General features: G+C 40.7%; 1 protein-coding gene across 1 annotated transcript in view; it reads left to right on the top strand.

The window, feature by feature from the left end:
- Window positions 1-3,510: 3,510 nt before the first annotated feature.
- Window positions 3,511-23,611, top strand: part of XG (Xg glycoprotein (Xg blood group)) — a gene marked incomplete at both ends in the record, with an annotated part of 21,711 nt that continues 1,610 nt past the window's right edge. The window contains 6 exons of the mRNA XM_082491677.1: window positions 3,511-3,571; window positions 14,566-14,607; window positions 14,949-15,005; window positions 18,833-18,868; window positions 21,452-21,517; window positions 23,155-23,211. Of these exons, the coding sequence (XP_082347803.1) occupies window positions 3,511-3,571; window positions 14,566-14,607; window positions 14,949-15,005; window positions 18,833-18,868; window positions 21,452-21,517; window positions 23,155-23,211 (319 nt within the window). The remainder of the gene's footprint in view (window positions 3,572-14,565; window positions 14,608-14,948; window positions 15,006-18,832; window positions 18,869-21,451; window positions 21,518-23,154; window positions 23,212-23,611) is intronic.

The raw sequence follows: 23,611 nt of genomic DNA, 5'->3' as shown, positions 1-23,611 counted from the left end.
ACCTTCACCATTAAGCTGAGTTTAAATGCATGGCAACAACGAGCTCTGTCCTGGTCCTGTGGCACACCCTCTTCAGTTCTGTTTTTTTGCTAGTTTACCTCCTTTTGAGGAGGAGGAGTTACCTTCAGTAATAGGAGGAAAAAAAGCAAAGCAGGATCTTGTAGAATGTCATGTCACTTTAGTTTCTACAAGGGAGCTGAGGTGGCAGTTTAATTCATCCTAACTATCAGTAAAAAGGACTGCTTGAAAAATGTTTTGGAGGTTTTCAAATTTGATGTCCATTTCAAATGCTTATCTAAACGTATCCAAACAAATGAATCGGGCTGTGGAAATGAAAGCAGGCGATTCTTAAGCATAAAATTTGGCAGCTTTTTACTGTAGCTTCTATTCATGCTCATTTCAATATCTGTGCCAGATTTTGAATGCTAAGGAAAACTTTCTAGTGCATTCAGCTTTCAGAGTACCTTGGGCTGAATTACACTCCCAATCGTGCATTTCAGTATTTTTCTCGCTAATTATTTTAGGCCGTTGTCTAAACTGTACTATTCTCTGTGTGTTTTTCACTTCACAAGATTATGAAACAAACCTTAACCTTTTCATAAACTGAAAAGATTATTTTCTTTTTGCTCTTTTCTATTACACGGATATAAAAGACACTACACGGATATAAAAGACACATTTGAAAGAAAGCGAAGAGATGATTAGGAACAGGAAAAGTACTTGAATAGCGCAAAAATGCATTTTTTTTCAAACCCTTGTGTTTGGAATACTTTAAGAACCACAAGGATAAAATACTAAAATGCGTGTTCCTCCATCTGCTTGTGAAAAACCATTGAAGTTTTGACTAGGGTGTAGTAATTGTATTCTTCCATTGCCAAGAAACTGTATCACCGATTCACTTTTGTATTTGGCTTACATTTAAGTTAATGTCTAATATTACCAGATATTTCAATATTTTAATTAAAATACTTCCATTTTTATCACAAAAGATTAATACTGTAGGATATTAGTGGCTTTCCGCAGTAGTTCTAGTGTATAATTTGGTTCTTTCATCTCCGATAGACTCAGACACAGGTCACCCGTGCCAAAGAGAGCAATGTCTGACCTCTGCCCACAGGAAGGATGGGACTGCAACTGTAGTCAGTTGTGACTGTCCTCTTCTCTTTTAGCTTGTCTCGTCTGAAAGAGGCCTGATGGGCTAAAAGCGTATGGTATAGAGAATAGATAGACACACTGGCTCCGTTTCTCCACCCTATTTCTCCACACTATTTCTTAAATACATGTTTTTTTCTTGAAAGAACAAGTAAAAAAAAAATAGGCAAGTCATCCACCTTGTCAGGTGAATGTTACACAGGACTTTATTTTCCCTTTGAATTGAGAAATAAGTGACTCATCTTTTTCTAAGTGATAAAACTGCAATTTATGGTCAGGTGTAAGGCCTTATATTTGTTTTTAATACACAATATTGTTTACTTGATATCTTGGGCAATCCACTTGCACATCTTTGACAGAGGGAGCCGAGATTAAGAAGTTCCTGCAATGCCCCAAGAACAGAAGTGGGATAAGTATTCGAGACATCCCGACTCCAATTGTAGGTCCCCTCCTTGAGTTTGCCTTTCCTGTGCCACCTTCATATTGTTTTTATTTAGCTAGACAGAGCAGTAGCTGGCTTCAGAGGAACTAGACAAGGGGTGCATCATCTTCAGACTTAATTTAAGAATCTTCAATATCCCAATGAATTAGTATCAGCAGACAGGCAAGATAATGCGTTTTGGGAAGACTTCACGTACAAGAACAACTGTTTTGAAGTAAAGCTACTGAACGTTTGTGAGCTGCTTGGACTTGCCTGGGACTACTACGTAACCTTGCTAGCTTTCTTGTTCCCTTCAGGCGAATTCGTCACTGATACGAAGATTAACCTCTGTGTGCCTGCTTTTGTTATTCTGGAAAAAAATAAACAGTGGACTTATGAGATTGTTTGTGTCATGGTATAATTCTTGTTTTGCCTGGCTGACAAAGTCACCTCTTAAACCTAAATGTCTTTAACTCTTCTGAGACTGAGCAATTGGCCCTGACAAGAAGAATGATGATACACAAATTGAGCTTTAGAGCTTCTGTTACTAGCTTAAAAATAGTTAAGCCACATGAAATAATAAGCCAAGCCTTTATAAACCATTCTGCTGGTTCAAATTTGGGGGGGAAGGGGGGGGAAGCTGACCTACTTGAACATCAAGCTCCTTGAAGATCTAATATCCGTGGATTTTATCAGCCCAGTTTATGTTGTTGCTTCAGTTTTCTCGTAGTTAGCATAGAAGTGTGAATTCAGCGCATACGCTCTGTCATATGTTCAACAGAAATGCAGCTGGGGCCAGCCTGCGCCCCACATCAGACTGGATCACCCAGCAGCACCACGAGCATACAGATCGGCCATTCATGGCAGCAGAGTATTTGCTGCCCTAGTCAAAACAGCGCTGACAAAACCGCCTGCAGCTCAACCCCCGGCAAAAGGGAGGATGCACACCAGTCTCCTTGCTGGCGCCGAGCACCGGTGCAATGGTGGCAGTCCAGTTCAACAAACAAGTGCGCTGGTGTATGTGTTTGCTAGAGAGAGGCTATGACAAAACTGGATTTAAACCACATCAGTGATTTTAATAATGCTCATGGATGGATGGATGCATGATTTTTCTTCATTTTCCAAAGCTTTGTGTTCTCACGCTCAGCACTATCTGAGGTCTCTCTCCATGTAGGATACATATGGAGATTTATATCTAAAAATATATCTAGATCAGTGGAAAAAATCACAACAGACAACGTTTATCTTGTGAAGATAAGCATCCGCCAGGGAGCTGAACGTGCTTCAGTTCAGTAGTCCAACATCAAAGCTTAAGTGTATAAAATTAGGGGGTTTTGTCATCCCACTGTAGACAATTCCCAAAGCAGATTCTTGGCCTCTGCTTCCCTTTAGTTAGTGGGTAGGACTCTGACACGATCGCCTTTATCCGCAGCTATTGCTCAGCCGAAAACTGAGCAGGGAAGCAGCGCTTTGAGGACAGAGTATATCTGAGAGATTGTTTTCAAGTACGCTTCAGAGAAGGCACCACGCCCTGCTGTGAAGATGAGGATGTCAAACAGGTTGGCTTTCCCTGCGGGAAGGAGGTGGGCTCAGGTCATGCTGCCTCTCTCCTCATTGGGTGCTGCCGCTGGTTCCCCGGCTCTCCATGCTCCTGCCTCGGCGATAAATAGATTTCTTGGAGAGTGGGTGGCACCTACGGTGCTGCTCACGGCTTGGCCGTAGCAGCGTCATCTGCTTTCGTTGCTTGTCTTGTACTAGGAGAGGTGTTTAGGGACTTCTCTCTCTTCTTCGGTGTACGAGTGTGACGGTGAGGGGATTCTTTGGACAGAGCTGCTGATTCCAAGCTTCTCCCTCAAACCTTGGCACTGCAGTTGCAACATCTACTGTCATCGCTTGGAAAAAACAACCAGTGTAATCAAGGCACTGCGCAGAAGACCATGGGGAAATTCAGAAGTATCCTGATTTTGTGCCTTGGCTTTCTTCTACTCCATGTAAGAGGTAAGTGACCTTTGCCTTGGCTTATTTCTAGGGCAAGATTATTAAAAATGAAAAAAGACAAATCCCAAAACCTAACCCCCAACCCCTAAAAAAATATGCTTGCTCATTTAGAAGTGCTTGCTGGCGTTATTTTTGTTGCTACTGTTTCACGAGAAACATTTAAGTGTGTTTAGACAAGTGCTTCTGCAGTTTCTAAAGAGATATATATCTTTTGGATGATCACTCATAATAGCCATGCTAGTTGGAGATTGTTATAATTTCTTATTTTCTTTTTAGTCTTGCTCTCCTAAAATTCTTCACAAACTTGGAGTTGAGTATAAACATTTTAAACAGAAGCTGTAAAATGAGAGCTTCAAGGGGAACTTAACGTTTCCAAAGAGATCCTTAGTCAAACACTAACCATGTTTGTAGACCTTCTCTTGGTTGTTGTTATTTTGAAGCACATTAGTTATATTGTAAAAGCGAATTCTGATTCAGTTTAAAGATGCTCATGCTTTCATATTGGTGCTCACGCTTTAATAATTATAAAATAATTCATTAACCTTAGCCAACATATTCCTGAATAGATAAAATCCATACAAGCACACATATATTTTTTTTTCATGCAGGATTAATGAAGAATTGAATACATTTTGTATATATTTTTTGACAAATAAATAGCAGTTGGGAAAATGTAGTCCCTGCTTATTGAATTGTTTTTCTACATTCTAACAGAAATTTCTTTTAGCAAAACATTGTGTAAATCTTTTTTTGATCTACAACCAAAGAGGATCATCCTCCTGTGCATCTGCCATGTAGTGTACTTGTAACCTTTTCGTTTTGGTACATTAGCATTACTTGAAAAACTTGCAGTGCTGTGTTTGACTGCAGGAAGAAATCAGTCATTAACCACTAGTCCCAAAATTGCTGCTGTCGCTCGTCCTCCCACCACCCCTGATTTAAATGGAGTCCTTAGGAGATACTGCAGTGATGGGCAGTGAAAAAAACTTACTGTAAATTAGGACCATAGTTCCATTTTAACAAATGAGGGTTTATTTGGAGGTGTTCGGCGAGTAACGTGGCGTAGAGACAGCAGAGCAGTGGGACTGTGCCGGCCTGCCCTGTAGTATGTTGTGAACAGCGATGATTCACACGGTCTCCCGTCACTGGTATGCAGTCATTCTTGTTCTGGAGGACTCTCTTATGTTGAATACTTCTGTTCAAACAATCTGTGTACGGGCAAGCGAATTTCCATATACTCTATCACTTTAATTACAAGGATAGCCAGCCTAACCATTCTCGCTTTACACATGGGCTAATTTAGGCTGGTCCAGGCCCCGCTTTGGGGAAGAAGTCGTTGCTGAAAGCTGCTGTGGGATTTGGGCACAGTCTTATGGCTGTGAAAACTATTAAATCCACTCTGAAAAGCAAAATGAATTAAGTCTATGACAACAGCCACTGAATTTTATCATCGAAGTATTTACCATGTTTCAGGGGACATTTACAGGAACCACTTCTCAGTCCTAATCAAGATGTGATAAGAGAAAGGCTTGGCCATGCTGGCGAAAAGCTGGTCTAAGTCCTTATGATAGGAATGTCTGTGGCATGATTCATCTTTTTATATTCAGCCTTAGTTCTTACCTAAGCTGTAACCATCCGTGATGGCTCCTAGAAACCACCATGCCACTACGGCCAGGCCAGATCACATCACATGCCTTATCATATAGCATTTCCTTTACGCCCGGCTATCTTCAGTCAGTTGGCTAGACTACCTTGATGGACACATCCAACAGAAGTGTGGCACAACCAAGGACAACGTTGTACAAGGAAAGTGAGACCTGATATAGTTTAGAGTCTTACCTGCTCACTGCAGCCTTTCATACTTTTATCTACACTCTTTGGCTTTTGTTATTTCCAAGCTTACATAGGTTATGTGAGGTCTCCTGTCTAAGGTGCGTTGCAACAACTAATTGTCTGAGTGGCTTTTAGGCCAACCCAAATGAAAGAAACTTCATAGAAACTTCTTCCACGGAAGTTCACTCTAACATCCCACATCTGTTACTGTGGCCCGGTTGACCTGTGGTAATTCAGCTTTTGCTGTGTCTGCGCTGCCCACTCGGGGTGTGGTAAGACGCATCTTAGGTCCTAGTCCCCCAGTAACTGATATCACACGCCTGTTTGAAACATACTGGAGGTCCCATTTGGGCCATACACCTTAGTTCTGAAACATACTGGATGTCCAATATGGGCTATACCTACATGGATGTGTACCTACAGTGGGGAAACAATGCAACCTGAGGGCTCTCACCTGTATGGAGCTGGAAAGCAGCTGAGATGCTCACTCAGACCTGACTGCTCAGAAATGCTCCTCAGGTTCCCAAAATAGATGTAACCTCCACAGTCTGTAAGAACAACTGATAGATCACACATTTAGTCAGTAACAAAGACAGCGCAAAGGTGGATGATGTTCAAGACACATTAACTTTACTGCATCGAGTATTGCTCACTATGCAGGTAAAAGGAACAGCATTTATTGCTAGCCAGTAAACCATGTACCACTGTCCAGCTAAGGCTTACAAAGCTGTTGACTCAAAACTAATTGTATTCTCAGTTAATTAGCTAGGCACTTTATAGGGAGAAAATTACAGACCTGTTTGGATTTGAGACACTGTGACTTAGTTTTATGAATAATGTGGCTTTCACTGGAGTTAAAAGACAGAATGAAAAGCATTAGCAGATGAAAAGCACAGTCCTGTTTTTCCTATACTGCTCCACCAAGCTCCAGTCCTCGCTGTCGCTCCGTGTGAGGTCCCTGTGCACGTGCTGAAGTGCTCACCGTATCAGCAGGGATATATCAGGCAATGAATTCTCTTGTTGCTGGGCGCCAGAACTATTTCACTCCCAATACCAGCGCTGTAGGCATGTCAGCGCTATCATCCGAGGGTGTGATGGCAGCTTGATAAACCGACATACCTGAACTGGTTGAAACGCTAACAGCAGCAGAGCTGTTGCAATATCAGAGCTTGGGAAGAGCTAACAACCGGTGGGGTTACTCAGCTTCTTGGGTTCACTTCTCAGACATTGCTGCTACATTGCAAGCCTGGTAGCAGTGCCCAAACTCCCTGTTTGGTAGGTATTTTTCCTACCCAAAAATAGGCCTGTAGGTATTTTTCCATTGTGTGCATCAGCAATTGTCAATCCTTTTCCATCCCATTGAGGGTAACAAATAAACAAATAAAAGTCATAGTTATTTCAAGATTAAAAATCAATAAAAATTACACCTTTCTTTGGTGTTTTGCCTCGTGGTTAGGAGAGAGATTCAAATTGTTTTGATTAGAGTCTTCCTTCTTTTCAACAGGGGGGCTGACATCTATGAATGTTATGGGAAAATAGTATCTAAAATCTGGTCTGTAGTACAATATCTCATGAAGGCAAATAGGCTGTCCCAATTGAAAGAAAGGGCTTCAATGGGTTATGAAAATGTAAGTCCCACTTCCACTGTATAAGCTTTGCCTGTCATCAATGCATTTTTAATTCCTGAGGAATGTACTTAAAAAGCTATGTCATAGCAATATATTTTCAAAGGGCATCAATGCTCCAGATTAAATGAAAACAAAGGCCAGAGTAGGCACTAAGATTAGCAGATAAATTAAAGCAAAGTCCTTCCTTATGTCCCAGGTCTTATAACACCAGTGGTGGAGGAACCAGGGGCATACATTCCACACAGGCAACAGTCCTGAGTTAACAGCAACAAAGCCTCCCGGAACACAATCTGTATCTCATCAAAACTGCAACTCTACCTTGCAGATTACCATCTGCGCAGAGCAGAAATCAAGATATGAGCCAGATATTTCCATTCACAAAGGCTTTACAGAACGTTTTGGTATCTGAGCACAGCAGTAACAAAAAGAAGGCTGGCTCTTTGTTCAGAAAGCCAACTCAGATTTGCAGAGCATCCTCTATTTCTGTTCCCTCCGAAGGCTAAGCCACCAGATCCTCTTTTTTGAAGTTTTGAAGTTCAGAAGTCAACTGATGCTCCATCGCCCTTTGCCCAGGGTCACCCAGAGAGGATTCTCTGTGTACTCTGGCAGCACCTGCAGAGACTTCTTCAGCTCCGCAAAGAGAACTTAATTGCTTTTCTCATTTAGTCCAAATGAGATGAGAGGTGGCTCCTGAGACTCTGCAGAGACTTTGTTGCTGACCAGGCCTGCTTGCTGACGTCCAGAAACTCTTTCCAGCGTTATTCTTTTCTGGAAAACACGTTCTTAATGGTGTGAAGCAGAGAAGACTCAGGCCTTGCTTCTTTGCCGTCTTGCATCTTAAACACACAAGTAAAGAACACGTATGAAATGCCCTGATTGTCCACTTCGACTTGGCAGTATTACTAACCCCCTTGGAAGCAATATAAATAATTATGCTGTTGGGCTACCGTGGGTTCAGGGGGCACAAGATTAGTTATACAACAGAATATCTGAAATTCAACTCCACGTTAAGTTACAGAATAGCACTACCGAGATCTGTGCTACCCATATTGAAGAGCTAAAGGTTATTCTGTGCGTATTTTACCAGTGTGCTTGGGATGAAGGTGGGATGAGGAACACTAAAAGACACTCTGTGAGCAACAGAAATAGCAAAGCCTGGCATCTCCCTGGCCTCCAGCATTATCTTCAACTCCCTCTGTTTTCCCTAAACTACCAGCTAGGGAAAGCCAGCTGGTACTTAGGCAGCGAGGGGTCACTCAGAGAGCCCAACTCGGCTTTTCCTTGTGCCACACTATAGGGTTCCAGTAGGAACACTCATATAGGTCTGTTGTCTGAGCCTATCTATGTGTACAGTTCTCACGTAACGTGACTGTCATTAAGCCTGACGCTCTCAGACCAAATGGCTGGAAAGGGCTGACAGCTTCACAAACCACCCAGGGACAGAGGGACACTTTGGCTGGACAGCCCATGCCATGGCCTAAGCTCCACTTCCTCATGACAAACTGAAAACCTGAGTTTCAGTAAGATGCGCAGACACATGGTGCTGCTTCATCAGAGATCCCAACTCCTTTGCTGTGCCTGTAATGTTACAGCACACACCAGCTTCTTCCGCACTCACTCTGAAGCAAAATATAGAAAATTATGTATGTTTTATTTTACGTATGAAGGGCATATCCCATCATAAAGAACAGCAGCTGCCTTTGAACAACTGTTGTTTGTCCACAGCAAAGCAAACACCATCGACCTGGAAGATTTTCTTTCATGTTTGATGAGACCATGATGCACAGACCTAAAGCAGTAGTGCCACTCTTGCTTTATTAGTGCATCTTATTTGCTGGTAATTATTTAAATGTGTTCTTGTATGAATAAGTGAGAGAGACCTTTTCATTTCCCTTGAATTCAAACTATAAACAGAAGCGGCCTAGAAAAAAATACATGAAGCCAATAATCAGGTCCATATGCTGTGGTCTATGGACCGGAACTCAGATCTTAATTACAGATTTTAAAGCATACTAATTTTCCACCCCAACATCAAGGGGTTGTAATGGCAATCATTGTTTATGGAACACAAGGGCCATGATGGAAAAAAAAAGCTACAGTAAACTCATCAGGAAATATGGATCATGAGTGTGTTATATCAAAGAAATAGTAGCCACTCATTGAGATTTTGTCCAAAGTGTCCACTCTGGGGCGTAAACATTTATGTTCTCCCACAACTTTTCTTACATGAGTAATTTCCTTTAAACAAACATAATTGCTTCCTGAATAAAGTTGGACCAGTAAACGGGTATGTTCTGAATCAGATACCTGGGAGAATACATCCTATTTTCTCATTACAGGGGAAATATGCCTCATGATTGTATAATAATCAGAAATTATCTATACAAAGAATAATACCATCTCAGCTAGAAAGAACATAAAATGGGTCCCACGAGTGATTTCGTTAACATTGTTCCTTTTTAGAAAATTTTTGTTCTCATTTGTGAGTCACCCACTTCTTCCTCAGTCTCTGCCAGTTTCATAATGTTTTAAGCTCATTGTATTCACAAAACAATTCTTATTGAATTACACTGAAGAAATAATTTTTGTTCTTGTTTTTAAAAAATGTAAAATAAACTTATTTTCCCTTTCTATCTAGCCTGCATTTCTAAGTTAGTTCCTTCTAATTTATATGTAACACAGGTAATCTCATCCCAATCATATGACTGCTAGCAATGCACTCAAGGCCCATTAATTTAATCATATTAATGACAAAAGGATTTATCTAACACACATGTGCATGTGCGCATTTAAGATGTACGTCCACACACATGTATGTACACATATAGAAACATTTTCTCATGGATCTTATCTTTGTTTTTAATACTAGACTATGCATATTAAATAAATGCCTGAGAAGTTCATTTGCTGCATAACCTGACTCTCATTTAGCAATATTCATACTGTCTTATTTAAATGTGCATCATTTTAATGGCCAGAAGCTGTGTTCATATGGATCTGGTGCAGGACTGAGCCTACTTATGGAGATTAAAAATTGCAGAGTGATGCCATGGCAGCCTTTTGTCAGAAAACTTCTGACTACAGTCATGATGATGAATAGGTAATATCCACCTGCAGAATCTAGCTTTGTTCCTCGTAAATCCTCCTCAAAAACTGTGGGACCTCAGACCTTTGTGATGAATCAGCTCACAGTTAAAGGGTGATGGACCCATTGAACATTTAGGTCACTAATTCAACCACAGGCAAAAGACGCTGCTGTCTGCATTTTAGTGACTGGATATTTGGGTCCCATTTTCAGAAAACTAGTATGGGCAAAAGTTTGTGAACATTAAATGCACGTGTGCCTGAGGACACGACTTTGCAGGGGGCTGCCTTGCTGGGGTAAGATGACCTCAGCTCTGTGGTGCTTCAGCAGGATACGTCTTATATTCAAGGGAACTTAGCAAAAGCTGGCTCAGTATCTCTGTGGCAAACAGCAACCCTAACTGTCCCCATAGTAGAGCAAGTGGACTAACAAGGATTTTATATCACCAGCCTTCCACACATCATATTTAAAAGGCTCATAGAAAGTATGTGTGTTAGTGAAAGCAAGTGTCCTGCCTGTAAAAATACATGTAGCAACTTTGTCATTTAAGCTACTGTATTTTGACATTTGGCTTTATGGAATCTATTCTCCCCTGTCCGGCCGCTACAGAGAGGTCTACTGTTAACTGTTCAGGCCAGGACTACGCTTCAGATTTATACAGGCACAGCTCCATGCGTTGGGTGGAGATGAGGGAATTACATCCCAAATAAGGCTGGCAGTGCTAGCAAAAGCCCTGCTGCTAGTGTAGTTCATTGTGTTTGAGCAGCTAGTATAAACATAATTAAAACAGGTCCTTTTGCAATACAAACTGTGTATCCATCTGGAAGACTTGCTTTCTTGGCTTAAGACTTTCTCATTTGCAGATAAGGACGGTTCTGTGGTGTCAGGCAGGAGCTTATAAGCATTTTCTCAAATTCTCTGTTATGAATCGTTGTGGACCACCCAACAAAAACCACTATTAGAATAATTTCATTTCTATGTAAAAATGGGGATACTCCCAGAAGAAAGGCTAGAAGTGGTGCCAAGAAATAGCATACTAGCTCGAAGCAGTAATAACAGAGATAACGCTGAGATAATACCTCCTGCATAGCTAAATCTCTTCATAACTTTATGCAGGTTAAAAAAAAATAAATCAACAAAACCCACACACAAAAAAACCCAGCCAAATAAAAAACCCCAAAGGAACAAAGCTGTTTTTTCGATGTGAAAATTTCTTTCATTCTCATTTTCATCAGTATATTTCCAGCTGTTTCTATTATGGAAGCTGGTCCAAAAAAAAGAGCCATTTTTCTATGTGGAAAATGAATTTCTTTCAGTCTGTTTGTTCTGTGAAGAAGCTTGACTAATTTATTTCCGTTGTCATTTATCTTCTGAGTTCCCTGAAGTGACTGCAGTTCCTATTGAGCTAATTATTCTCTGAGTCTCTTATGTGTTTTTGGTTTTAGACCCACCATTTTGTGGATGAAATCTGGGCTGTTCAGCTATTTAACCATCTGTTATCCTCCCAAATTAGATTCTTAAAATGTCTAGGTGCAGTCTGAGAAATGGTAATGAGCATTTAAAATTCTGCTCCACAAAATCTTACTCCTTGCGGTCATTTGACGTTATTATCGGAGGAAGTCGGGATGGAAGTCCAAGCAATCTTTTGGTTTATTGGGATATCATTTGCCGTGCTGTACAGATGTCCACATACAATCTGCCCATCTGTCAAGGTTTATATTTACACAGCCAAAGAGATTTCTATATAGATTCCAGTCTTACTCCCAATCAGTCATTCTGTGTTGGTGTATGTTTATTTTATTACTTGGTCCATCGTGAGAAATAATTAAAAAAAAATCAATCTAAATAATTTCTGCAGGGGAATTTCAGGCTTCTTTTTTCTCTTCTTAAAAGTTCTGTAGTTGTCTTCTGTTTCTCCCCTGCTCTCTCAAAAGAACACCTCTTGTCTTTTACCACTTTTTCGATAACAGAGCAGACATACAACAGAGAGGGAAGCGTTGGTATTGTTCAGGAGAAGGGCAGATGTTAGTAACTGTTCCAGTATGCTGTTTTGCTTTGGTTCTCCTGCAATTGGAAGCATCTGCATCATCTTGTTTGAATGCCATTAACTCTTTTGATTAGATTCCTCCTATTTTTTTCTTTTCCCTAACTTCAAAGAAATAATGTACCTGGAAGTTTTCCAGAGTCTTCCTTCACAAGATGATTTTGTCACATTCTCTTAACAGCATTGGGACTTCAGTAGCCGCTTTCTGTATCGTTTGTTCCTGCGTGTCAAGACCTGTAACAAAGGAGCTGGTTTGGCCAACGGCTCTTTGGTGTTACGAAATTATTTCTGATGACTCACTCTGATGAGAAATGGTTTGAATCCCACCAGCAGTATCCTGCAGCAGCAGGTTTCAGGTCACCCAGCCTCCTTCAGCACTCAGGATCCCGATCAAGAATGAAGATTTACCCAGAGAACAAAATCAAAGGACAGTCAAACTTAAATTGCTCATATTGTCGGCACCAAAGAAATGCTTCAGAAATATATAATTTGACCATATAAGTTGAGGCAATGCCCAAGATGTCAGCCTGTGGGTAGGATTCTGTATGGCAATCAAATGGTCCTATGGCTGGGCAGCAGCAGGGCTGTGACAGCCCGTGGGCAGGGGCTCAGGGCCAGTAAGGGCTGGTGATGTCCTCAGGGCTCCAGCAGGGAATATCTCCTGAGGAAGCCACTTGCCAGTTTTATATATTTATGTATTTTAATGGATTCATATACAAAAAAATAACTGGTCAGGGTCTTGGAGTATTTTCCATCTAACGACCGAGTCCAAAGCTTACTGGACTTAGCTAGGTTGGCTCAGCGGCCAGGGCAGGGGAAGGAGAGGTGGTTGGACGAGGTGAAACTCCAAGATCAGTTCAAATAAGAGAGAAAATGCCACTCTACTACATTAAAGGGAAAGCTTTATGCTGTTATCTGCTTTTTCTTTCCAATCACAGGTTTGTCATAGTATTTTATAGGGACAGTTTTGCTTTAGAAGCCATTCACTATTTTGCATTCCGGCCTCATTTTATCTTTTCCGTCAGACACCAGCTATAATTAAGTTCACAGACTTATGTGAAAATCCTTATGGGAATCAAAACATTTTTACTTTATGCTCCTGTGCTGATTTTTATCTGAGGATCACACTGTGTTTTAGCACTGATAATGATAATTAATCTTTCCAGGAGCTTTTTGACACAGGTGAGAGCTATAATTTAGGAAGAGTAATTAATGTGAAGAATGCTATGAAGACGGACAGCACCTGTCAAGAAAAGAGGGCTGAGCTGAAGCCAGAGCCTTGACGTGCCTCTCTCTGTTCCTCAGTTTCCCCACTTGAACAATGGCTGTGGAGTGTTCAGAACTGAAAAAGACAAACACTTAATGGAAGAGTTAGGTACTAAGCCTTTTAGACAAGATGATAAATAGATGCAGATCAAGAGGCTTACTTGGTAGAGCACAGTAAAATATTTCTGCTTAGGGAAGCCACGGCACGTCGTGACTTTTTGAGGGTCTGTGCAGGCTGATCTTGTATTTGCTGTGCAAACACAAGGACGGTGAAGTTTCAGTCTGGATGAAAACTGATGGATACACACTGTGTAAAGAGTTGTTTCATGAAGGCTGTGTACTAAAAGAGGCAGATTGTAGAGAGCAGAAGTAAAACTCACATGAATAACTGTGTTCGGTTCAAAGTCATATGCTTCAGTTTATACATTTTAAACATTTTCCAGTTTTATTTACCTTCTAACTTCAAAGGTCAGGATGCTAAGTGCCCTGCTGTGACATTTAATGACATCATTGTCACCTAACACAGAATAGGAAGGGATCTTTTCTCCCCTTACAGATTTTATAAGGTACGGTGGAAACTAAACTAGGTAAACTCATCTTTATATCTTTTACTGCTGGTACATGTGAGAGGAGGAATTAAAACCAAAAGTGGATTCATGTTACAAGTGACCACAAGGCAGGCTTGCCAGTAAAGCTGCTCTCTGAAGCTGAGCTAGTAAAACAGTAATGAAGCTACTAAAAGTTGTCCCCTAATGATTCTGGTTTGCAAGTACTGTGCTGAATGCTACTTTCAGCTGCCTCTTGGCAGTAGCCCTTATGCCCTGTAACAGGCAGCCCGTGTTCTTCAAAGGTGTGTTTGCACAGCGGCTGAATATGGATAACATGAGAGAGCAGCTTCTCTTTGCGCGACCTGAATGAACAGCTTCTTTGAGTTGATCAAGCCCATCTCGCATGGTCATTTAGAACTGCAGAGCACAGTGACAACAGCTGACAGCTTGCTCTGTGCCTGCTCCAGTTTGGATGGATTCTTCTTTTGACTCCTACTGGTGTTCTGGCTTTGTCCAGAGCCCTCAGATCTGGATGTGATGGAAACCTGCCCACTGACTTTGTCTCTTTCCTTCTGTCACCTTCCTTCTAGGTCAACGTGATTTTAATTTAGCTGATGCTCTTGATCACCCAGGTAAGTAAATCTCCTATCCTTATTTTACCACGACATTCAGAACCCAATAATAAATCTTAAGTCCTTTTCCTTGAGGGCAGGAATATGAAGTGCCTAGTACTTAAATTAAAGACAGATACACAGAATTAAGAAATGCTAGATTTCAACGTTTCTGTCATAAAATTAAAATTTTCTTAAAAAAAAAAAAATGGCTTTGAAAACATACCCCTTTATTTTTAGCTTCTGTCATGATACATAAAGATTTCTTGAACACAGCTCTCTAGATATGCAGATACCTCCTTTTGATAAGTTGAAAAACTTTAAGCTGTTATTGTTTATTGATATGTCTTTGTGCCCCACAGAGGATATAATTACCAGAAAGCCTACAGTGATCAGAAGACCGACAAGGCCTGTGCTGAGTGAGTAATGAGAACAACGGGTCATAGCTGATTTTAGATAAGTAGAAACTGTTTCCCATGAGATTCTTGATCATATTTGCTAATGCACTGTAGCTGCAACCATTTATGTGAATACTAGCTGCCTTCTGTATGTAAAGTAAGTGTTTTTTTTTTTGACAATTGCCAGTTAATGTCTTTACTGCATCCAGTAAGGCTTTAGAGCATGACTGGCCACTGATGGCATTTTATTTCCTGAAGATCTTCATGCTTTCCAAGCCTGTATTGAACTCCCTGGGGAGTATAACAATGGGTAACTGTTGCTAAAAATGAGTAACTGTTGCTAAAAAATAGTAACTGTTCTTCTACCTTTTTGCCATTATCTTTTCTTTTACCATAAATATTCATGGTGCTTGATAATGGACTTGGAAAAGAATCAGAAGGAATTTGGGTATTCTTTCTTGTCCCCAGGTATTTATTCAATATTATCTAGTATTGACTGCTACAAAGACCTGTGTCAGAAAGGAAAAAAGGCTCTCAACAGCAGAGGGGACCAAAAAGTTTTAGCTGTAGTCCCAAGGATGACAAACGATGATTTCCAATGAACAGTCATTATTTTTGTAAAAACCCAAACCCCCACAAAACAACAAAACCACACATGGATTTATGATGGAACGCTTTATGATAACATAGAAATTTTTCATCTAAACTACAATGAAAGAAATTTCTGGATGTCAAACAAAATGCTCGAGTCAGGAAATGCTGGATAACATTAGCCTACACAACAACTTTCAGTCTTTTTCTGGATAAATATTGCAATAAGTCTTTAGGTACATGAAAGCACTTACATTTCCCATGTGATTCTCTGGCTTGCTTTTGAACAAACAAGGCAGCCTTTTGTTGGTAGCTACTGAATGTGGTAGCTACTGAATCCTGTAATGGTTGCATTCTTCCTTCCCACTTCATTTTGTAAAGAAAATTAGATTAGAAGTGTCTGTTGTACAGTACTGCTAAGCCACTGCCCTCTACTTAGGTCACTGTCCCGACTTCCTTTGAAGTCTGTGGAGAGAAATCAGCACGTCCAGGGACGGTTTATATCACTGTAAATGTGGATTTGTTCTCATCCTAATATAGACATTTTAAGTAGGTTACTTGAACTGTACTGTAAAAGACTCTGTCCTCAGTCACGTTTAACGGTAACTAAGGAATGCCAATATCTCCAGTTGAAGCTGCCTCCGTCAGGTGAAAGGAATTTCATTTTTAGGGACTCCTAAATCGGTTAGAGATATGACCGTCAGGTGATTATCTGCCCTACCTGAGTCAACTTCACCAACTCTCGGAAATTAAGAACTCCATGTTTTCCAGACCACTTTGGAATCTATTTCAGCACTGAAGAGGATTGCAGGGATTTTAAAAGCAATGAAAACTAGTTTAAAAAACAGTGTTAAAAATCAATTACTAGATTTGGAATTGTGCAGAAAGATGACACAAACGTATTCCCAGCACCTGCCTGATGCTTCATCTTAACCTCAGGGTTTCCTCTATGTCTCATTCAGCCAGTACCATTGAGAAATGAGGCTGGCTAAGATGATGACTTTGGTTGAGCTGGGGCCCATTACTGTACAGGCCATGTCCTCTGGGCATCACTTCCCACATAGAAACCTCTGCCTGAGTTGAAGCTCTCCCGTGGGTACCTCCCATTTAGTGTAACAAAGTTCAACACAAAACTTAATGGAAGGAGAAGGTGATGTTTGTTTACAAAATCTCTAAATAAGTTGATTTCACCCACTCACATTCATCCTGCTGTTGATTTAATTCAGCCATACTCTCAAACCCACATACCAAGATGTGTGTGCTCACGTGGTCTGGTGAGCATCACACGCAACATGGGCCAAGGTACGCCAGCTTATCCTGTCTCTGTGGTTCTTCTTGATCAGAAATGACAAGCTAGTTTATCTGCAGACTTTTTATACCCTTTAGGAGTCATCAGCTATCACGGAGAGGTCCTTTGCCTCATCATCTTGCTTACTTCAGTGTCTCTGAACCCTAGGCCAGGTTGCTGCCCACTGCCTGGTTTTGCTTGTTTGGGGTACACAGACCATGTCTCCAGTCTGTTTTCTGGGTGGGCAAACAGGAAAAGTAGTGGAATAGGTGATATGCTGCAACCTTTGGCTTTAGAGTGCCCTTCTGCTTTTCTTCTGCTGACAAGTCATCTGTACTGTTGTCTTATCGGAGCGTAGGTCTGCTGGTTTTGAGAGAAAAAACACATTCCTCAATTTTGCTGCTGGGAGTGGCGACCTTTATTGTCTGTTCTTTTAACCCTTTGCTCTGCTCTTTCTTCTGGTCCCTACAGACACATACATTTCCATTTGTATTTCATTCATACTCCCCTTAACATTTCTGTAATAAATCTCTGCATGAACCCTGCAGAGTGGAACCCTTCATTTTACTTGAATACTTCATCTTGATAATAAATTGAATCCAGTTTGCAATTTATTGTTTCTTACAGTGTTAGCATTTGACATGTAAAGGTATATTTGAAATGCAACTCTCTGCTGGCCAGACATAGACAGGATCAACACCTGGCTGGACAAGAACAACCTGAGTCATGTAGTATGCATTTGATTATTTTCCTGCCAGGTTTCTTGATGACACCAAAGCATTTCCGAGTTGTTACACAAATGAGACTAAATACTGTGCAAAAGCAGCTTCCCACTCCCTCTGAATATAGAGAATACATGAAGGCAAGCTTCTGCATGGTGATGCATTTGGATGGATTTTCCTGGGTTTAGGGAATTCTGACACAATTATAATGAAAAAAATAAAATTAATTGAGTGTCTATCTTATGTGGCAATAAGCATCAGTAACAAAATTTAGGTAGATTTTGCTGTCCCTTCTGATTCATTACAGCACTCTACATTTATAAGGAGCAAGAAAGGGATCCTTGGAGTTATGACATCCATCTAATGTTTTTCTGCCTATTACTCAGTGACCTTTCAGAGCTCACCATCATTTCATACAGACCCTAAAATATCACCCACATACTCATATCCACACCTGCACATTGGAAATGGAGTTCCTCTTCTTCATGCATGGGCAGTTCATTGACAAATTGTTAATTGGAAGGAAAATTCCATCCCAGATACGGCAAAACATGTGTAGAGTGCTGGAGGAATGGCAAGAGCCTGTTGATTCACTGCATAGCATGCACATACAGACATTTAAGTCTATTTTAAAACCTTTATAGCTCACTCAAAGAAAAGCAGACTGTCACCTAACCTCAGACAGGCATGTATGACCACTCGAAGCAAAATTTTTATGTTACCATGACCCTTACTTAAATTAGTTCATTCAAATCTCTCTCACTAAGTAGGTTTATTACTTCCCAGCATTTGTTCTTGAAACGGGTATTCAGTTCTTGCAGTTCAACAAATTACATTTGAGTCAAACGTGCATATACCAGTTTTAACCAGAAACAAATGTTAATAAATAAGTGTATTTTAAAAATAGATACATTTTTGTATGTTAACATAGCACTTGCAAATATATTAGAGGTATTGATCTTGATTCCACTATGAGATTTATTCTGAGCTTATTTAAAGCTGGAATAAATCTTTTGTATTTTGAGTAGAAAATATTGTATCATTTGTCAATTATTGTGTAGGAAAATATTAAAATCTATAGGAGTTTTCAATAAAAGTGTAATATCTTATTTGAATTTGTGGGACTGATCCAAAAAAGTTGCTTGTCAAACATTCAGTTGTACATTTTCTACTAAAACTAATATTTCACTTCCCTCAAAAATTGTGTGTAACTCATTTCTCTACATCTTCCTCCTTTTCATTTTTAGACAATGATCTGCATTTAGGAGATGCTCTTGGTGGGGGTGAGTACTCTCTTCTTTTCTTGAATATAATGGTTGGGTTTTTTTCATAGTCTTTTTCTGAAGTCTGCCTAATTCGTGAAAAGACATTTCAAGACTGTAGGAGGAACTGTAGTGATAGGAGTCGTTACAGCTCATGTACCTGCAGCCCTTTTGCCAGAGGCCATCACGCAGAGAGGGGACAGCAGGATGGGCTGTGTCTGGTTGCCAGCTATGGGAGCTTGCAGGCTTTCCTGCCTGCGGGAACAGAAGTCAGCGACGGTTTACATTACCATGCCAGGCTGCCACGGTCATGGCTGGGGAGAGCATGTATGGCCCATTCAGCCATGATGGTGCAGGGTGGTGGCCTCTGGCAGAAGGTTGAAGACAACAGGTGATGGCAGTAGTTTCTTCAGCTACCAAAAGTGAGTCTGCCTAAGATTAGGAATCAGAGGTAACAGTGGATAGAGAGAGGTGTGAGCTTGTTGTAGCTCTGCTGATCCTATATCAGAAATGCAGGAAGGAATGTCTCAGAGATGAGCACTGATGAGCATGATATAGCTTAAGCTTGAAGCAGTCAAGCTGTTGTAATCTGCTATAATTTACAGGTATTTCTATAACATCCAGAACTGACCCAGGAAGTATTCACAGTACTGTGCTGAGCTGTGTAGACATATAAAATCCTTGACTGGGAATTTTTGCACCACATTTTGCTTAGTGTGTCTAAAGGTATACCAAGGATGTCAAGTACTCTAGAAAGGTTCTTGTACACTGAAACTATCTAAAATGCAAGTCGTATTGAATGAAAGCCTGAAGTTCCACTTGAATCAAGGCTAGGGAGAAGAAAAATTACTTCTCATCCCATTGCATAGAACCTCTGATTTATGACTCCAGTCACAGTGGTCTGGTTTACTCATGTTTCAGTCTTAGAGAATCAGAATTTTTATATTATTCTTTCACATTTCCAGGGCTTTCCACATTTCCAGGTTGCCCCGTGACATTTCATGCCTGTGTTTGAATGACGTTAGCCCACACTTTATAAAGCTGAATCTGATTGTTTATAATTTCCATGTTTATAGTCTCACTTCTTCCTGCCCATACTAATTGTTCTAATCCTGCAAGTTTTTAATGGGTACTTTTATGAGAGGATGGGTTTAGTATGTTGATTAAATTATTGATGAATAGCTTCAGTATGTTCACTAAACCCCACGTTTTCATTCAGAAGATGGCAAATGATGTTTCCCTCAGTTTTTGTTTCTCTGCTCCATTTTCAATTAATTGACATTCATACATGGTATAATAGGATTAATGCTATGTGCCTCATTATCAATAGTTCTGAAGACATTATTTTTTCACTAGCTATGCCATAGAATATATCTTCTTATACTTAGAGAAGACTGAATAAGTTCAGTATCATAATAGAAATGAATGATGGGACCAGTAGTTTTCTGCTATTGTGCCATGGTGAAACTTAGCTCATTACACAGAGATCTGGAACAGAAAAAGTCTCTTCTTCTATTGCATAGAATTAATTGGGCAAAGTCTGATTCAGCACAGCTTTAAGACTCTACCTAAAATCCATTGACTGCAGTAGGTTAAACTTGCCTGACGTTAAGCACATATCTAAATAATTTGCTGAATCAGAACCTAAGTGTTACTCACAAACAGAAGCATTATATTTAGCTAGGCAAGAAGAAAACATGATAAAAGGGCATCTGGCATGTACAGAAGGTAAAAGAAAGATTTAAGGAGAGGGAGGGAAACTGTTCTTTATTTCCGTGGCCTAACTTCAATTTATTCAGAGCTAAACTCACTGTCTGACCATAAGAACAGTTAAGTATGCGACTGAACTGGATGAGAGAAAGGATGGCAAGAGGGGACCTACTCTATACATGCAGAGCAACAGCCCTGGGCGTTTACTTTGGCAGGTTTTGAACTGATTCAGCTCTTGTGTCTCCAGCACTGTACGTGCAGTTTGGAAACTGCTATTAGTCATCAGGTCTCCTGCTCTATCCAATGCATCTCTTCCTAATACTTTGGCAAAAATTAAGGCCCAATACCAGCACAAAGTCCTAAACAACAAAGCTGAAGTCTGAGTTCATTTTGCACTGTTCAAGAGTAGAAAATTCATAGTGTGTTAGATAAATTCAGCATCTGTTAGCTGAAACTAATCTGCAGATCTTATTAATACCTGCTGATGACACAGAGATAACCTGTTGCATCCTGCCCAGCCCAGAACACCGACTTCTCTGTTGGCTCTGTATAAGTGCACCACTGACACCTACAGTAACACACTGTGCTTCCCAGCTGCAAGCATTAAAAAATGTTAGCACTTGCCAGAAATATATGAAATATCTTCCTTCAACATTTTTGTGAATTCTTCTTTATTTTAATTTTGAAAATATTCCCTTTTCACTTTCTGATTAGTTGAGGTAGATAGCTATTTGTTGATGTAGTGCTTGAGATCTTTAAATAATGACAAGGTCCTTTTCTTAATTCACCGGAAGACATACTAGAAATAGGTAAAAAATCTCAGATTATCATACTCTTTATTTACAGCTCTCAGTTTTGCCTGTCTGACCATCTAACAATATTAATTATCAATAGGTGACATCTCAAGAAAGCCTTTATATCCACCTCTTCCACCACGACCAGGAAGCTATAGTAATTCTGGTAAGACTATTTTCTTCTAATAAATGCTAGCAGTATGAGCAGTTCAGAGCAGATATTTTGAATAGTTTACTCTCTTATTTCTTTATTTATAGTTTTTATCATCCCTTCCCTCTGTCTCCCTTTTGTAACCACTGTTCCTGACCCAGTGTTTGGAAAGATTTTCTGAGTTTTGGTGTTGGTACCATAAAGTTTTTCTGTCTGCCCAAAATGTGGGACTTTGACTCCTAAATGGAATGAGACTAACATTTACCTTGTTTGCCTTTTCTTTTTGGGCATGTATACACTGAATCATGCTAAGGTTCGAATTTGACATCTAGCCACAGGGCGTGGATAAACCTATTACAGAATCATAGAATCCCAGGTTGGAAGGGACCTCAAGGATCACCTGGTCAAACCTTTCTTGGCCAAAGCACAGTCTAGACAAGATGACCCAGCACTCTGTCCAGCTGAATCTTAAAAGTGTCCAGTGATGGGGAATCCATTGCTTCCCTGGGGACATTATTCCAATGGCTGATTGTTCTCATTGTGAAAAGTTTTCCTCTTGTGTCCAGTCAGAATCTCCCTAGCAGTCCATGTGACTCCTCGTAAAAAGGGAGTCTCTGTCTTCTTTGTAGCCACCCTTTAAGCACTGGAACATGGTGATAAGGTCTCCCCTAAGCCTTCTTTTCTCAAGGCTGAACAGACCCAATTCTTTCAGCCTTTTCTCGTATGGCAGGCTTCCCAGTCCTTTGACCATCTTGGTGGCCCTTATCTGGACACTCTCCAGCCTGCCCACATATTTTTTGTATGGCGGGACCAAAACTGTACACAATATTCCAGGTGTGGCCTGATAAGCGCTGAGTAGAGTGGGATAATGACTTCTTTATCTCTGCTGCTGATGACCTTGTTGATGCAACCCAGCATCCTGTCGGCTTTCTTTGCCGCAGCAGCACACTGTTCACTCATACTTAGCTTGCTGTCCACTAGGACCCCCAGGTCCTTTTCCACAGAGCTGCTCCCCAGCCGGGTAGATCCCAGCCTGTCCTGCACTCCTGGATTATGTTTTCCCAGGTGCCTATGTTCAAATCCATAATGAAAGGTGCATCTCAGATGGCCCTGGGGCATACAAATGTGGGACTGGGCAGATGGATGTAAGCCTGTATTGCTTTTGAGTGTGCTCCAAGATACCCACTTAAATAAAGTGGAAGTGGCACATCTATCCCAGCTACCACCATGTATCCCATACTTACTTCTGATACTGATTGTAGTGGTAAGCTGTGGACAGGTCCTTCTGGAGGCCTTCTGGAATCTTTCCTGGAAAGGACCCACTGACTTCCTGCTCCAGTAGCTGCTGGGATTTCAGATGGCCATATTATATAAGGATTTGTGCTACTAAGAGCCCAAGCCCACATATCCCACAGGTGCCAATACAGATGTGGAACAGGTAAACCCCCAAAATTTTAGTATTCCAGCTTCCAGGTGAATTTGAATAGGTGACCATTCGGTGCAAGACACTTGACCCATCCGCCATGTCGACACTGAGATTTCAAAGGCTCCTCACCCCTCTCCAGTACATTACAAAAAGACTGGACAACGCAGCTGAAGGCATTACCAGATCAGATAATTTTGAAACAGAAATCCTAATCTTTATCTTGCAGGAGGTTTTGATGATTCAGATCTCCTTGATGGGAAGCCTTTACCACCGTATATAGCAGGTAGTATTTGCCAATTCTCCTTGCAGCTTCTTCCTAATACTTCTAAGTCAGAGCTGGCTGGTTTTGCTTTAGCAGTAATCTGTCACTGAAGGGATAGGACAAGACTCTGCTATTTTTATTTAGATTAGTTATCTTTCTCCACAAACCATGGCTTTGAGCCTGAAGCTCAAACTTGAAACATATTCCTAAACATTTTGTAGCGTTCTGGCATATGCGAGAACCTTGCAGGATTAATCCCTTTGAATTTTGCTAGTACAGTCCCAAAGCAAGGGGCTTCTGCTGAGAACTGAAAATGCACTGGGCCTATGATCTTGACTTTAAATCATTGATAAATCATCAATAAATCATCTGATTGTCTGGAAGTAGGGCAATAGCCAGGAGTAAACTGGCCTCTCCCACC

Source organism: Vanellus vanellus (genome assembly GCF_965231255.1).
Source record: "Vanellus vanellus genome assembly, chromosome: 1".
In the NCBI taxonomy this organism is placed as follows: Eukaryota; Metazoa; Chordata; class Aves; order Charadriiformes; family Charadriidae; genus Vanellus; species Vanellus vanellus.
This window is presented reverse-complemented; position numbering and strand designations above follow the sequence as displayed.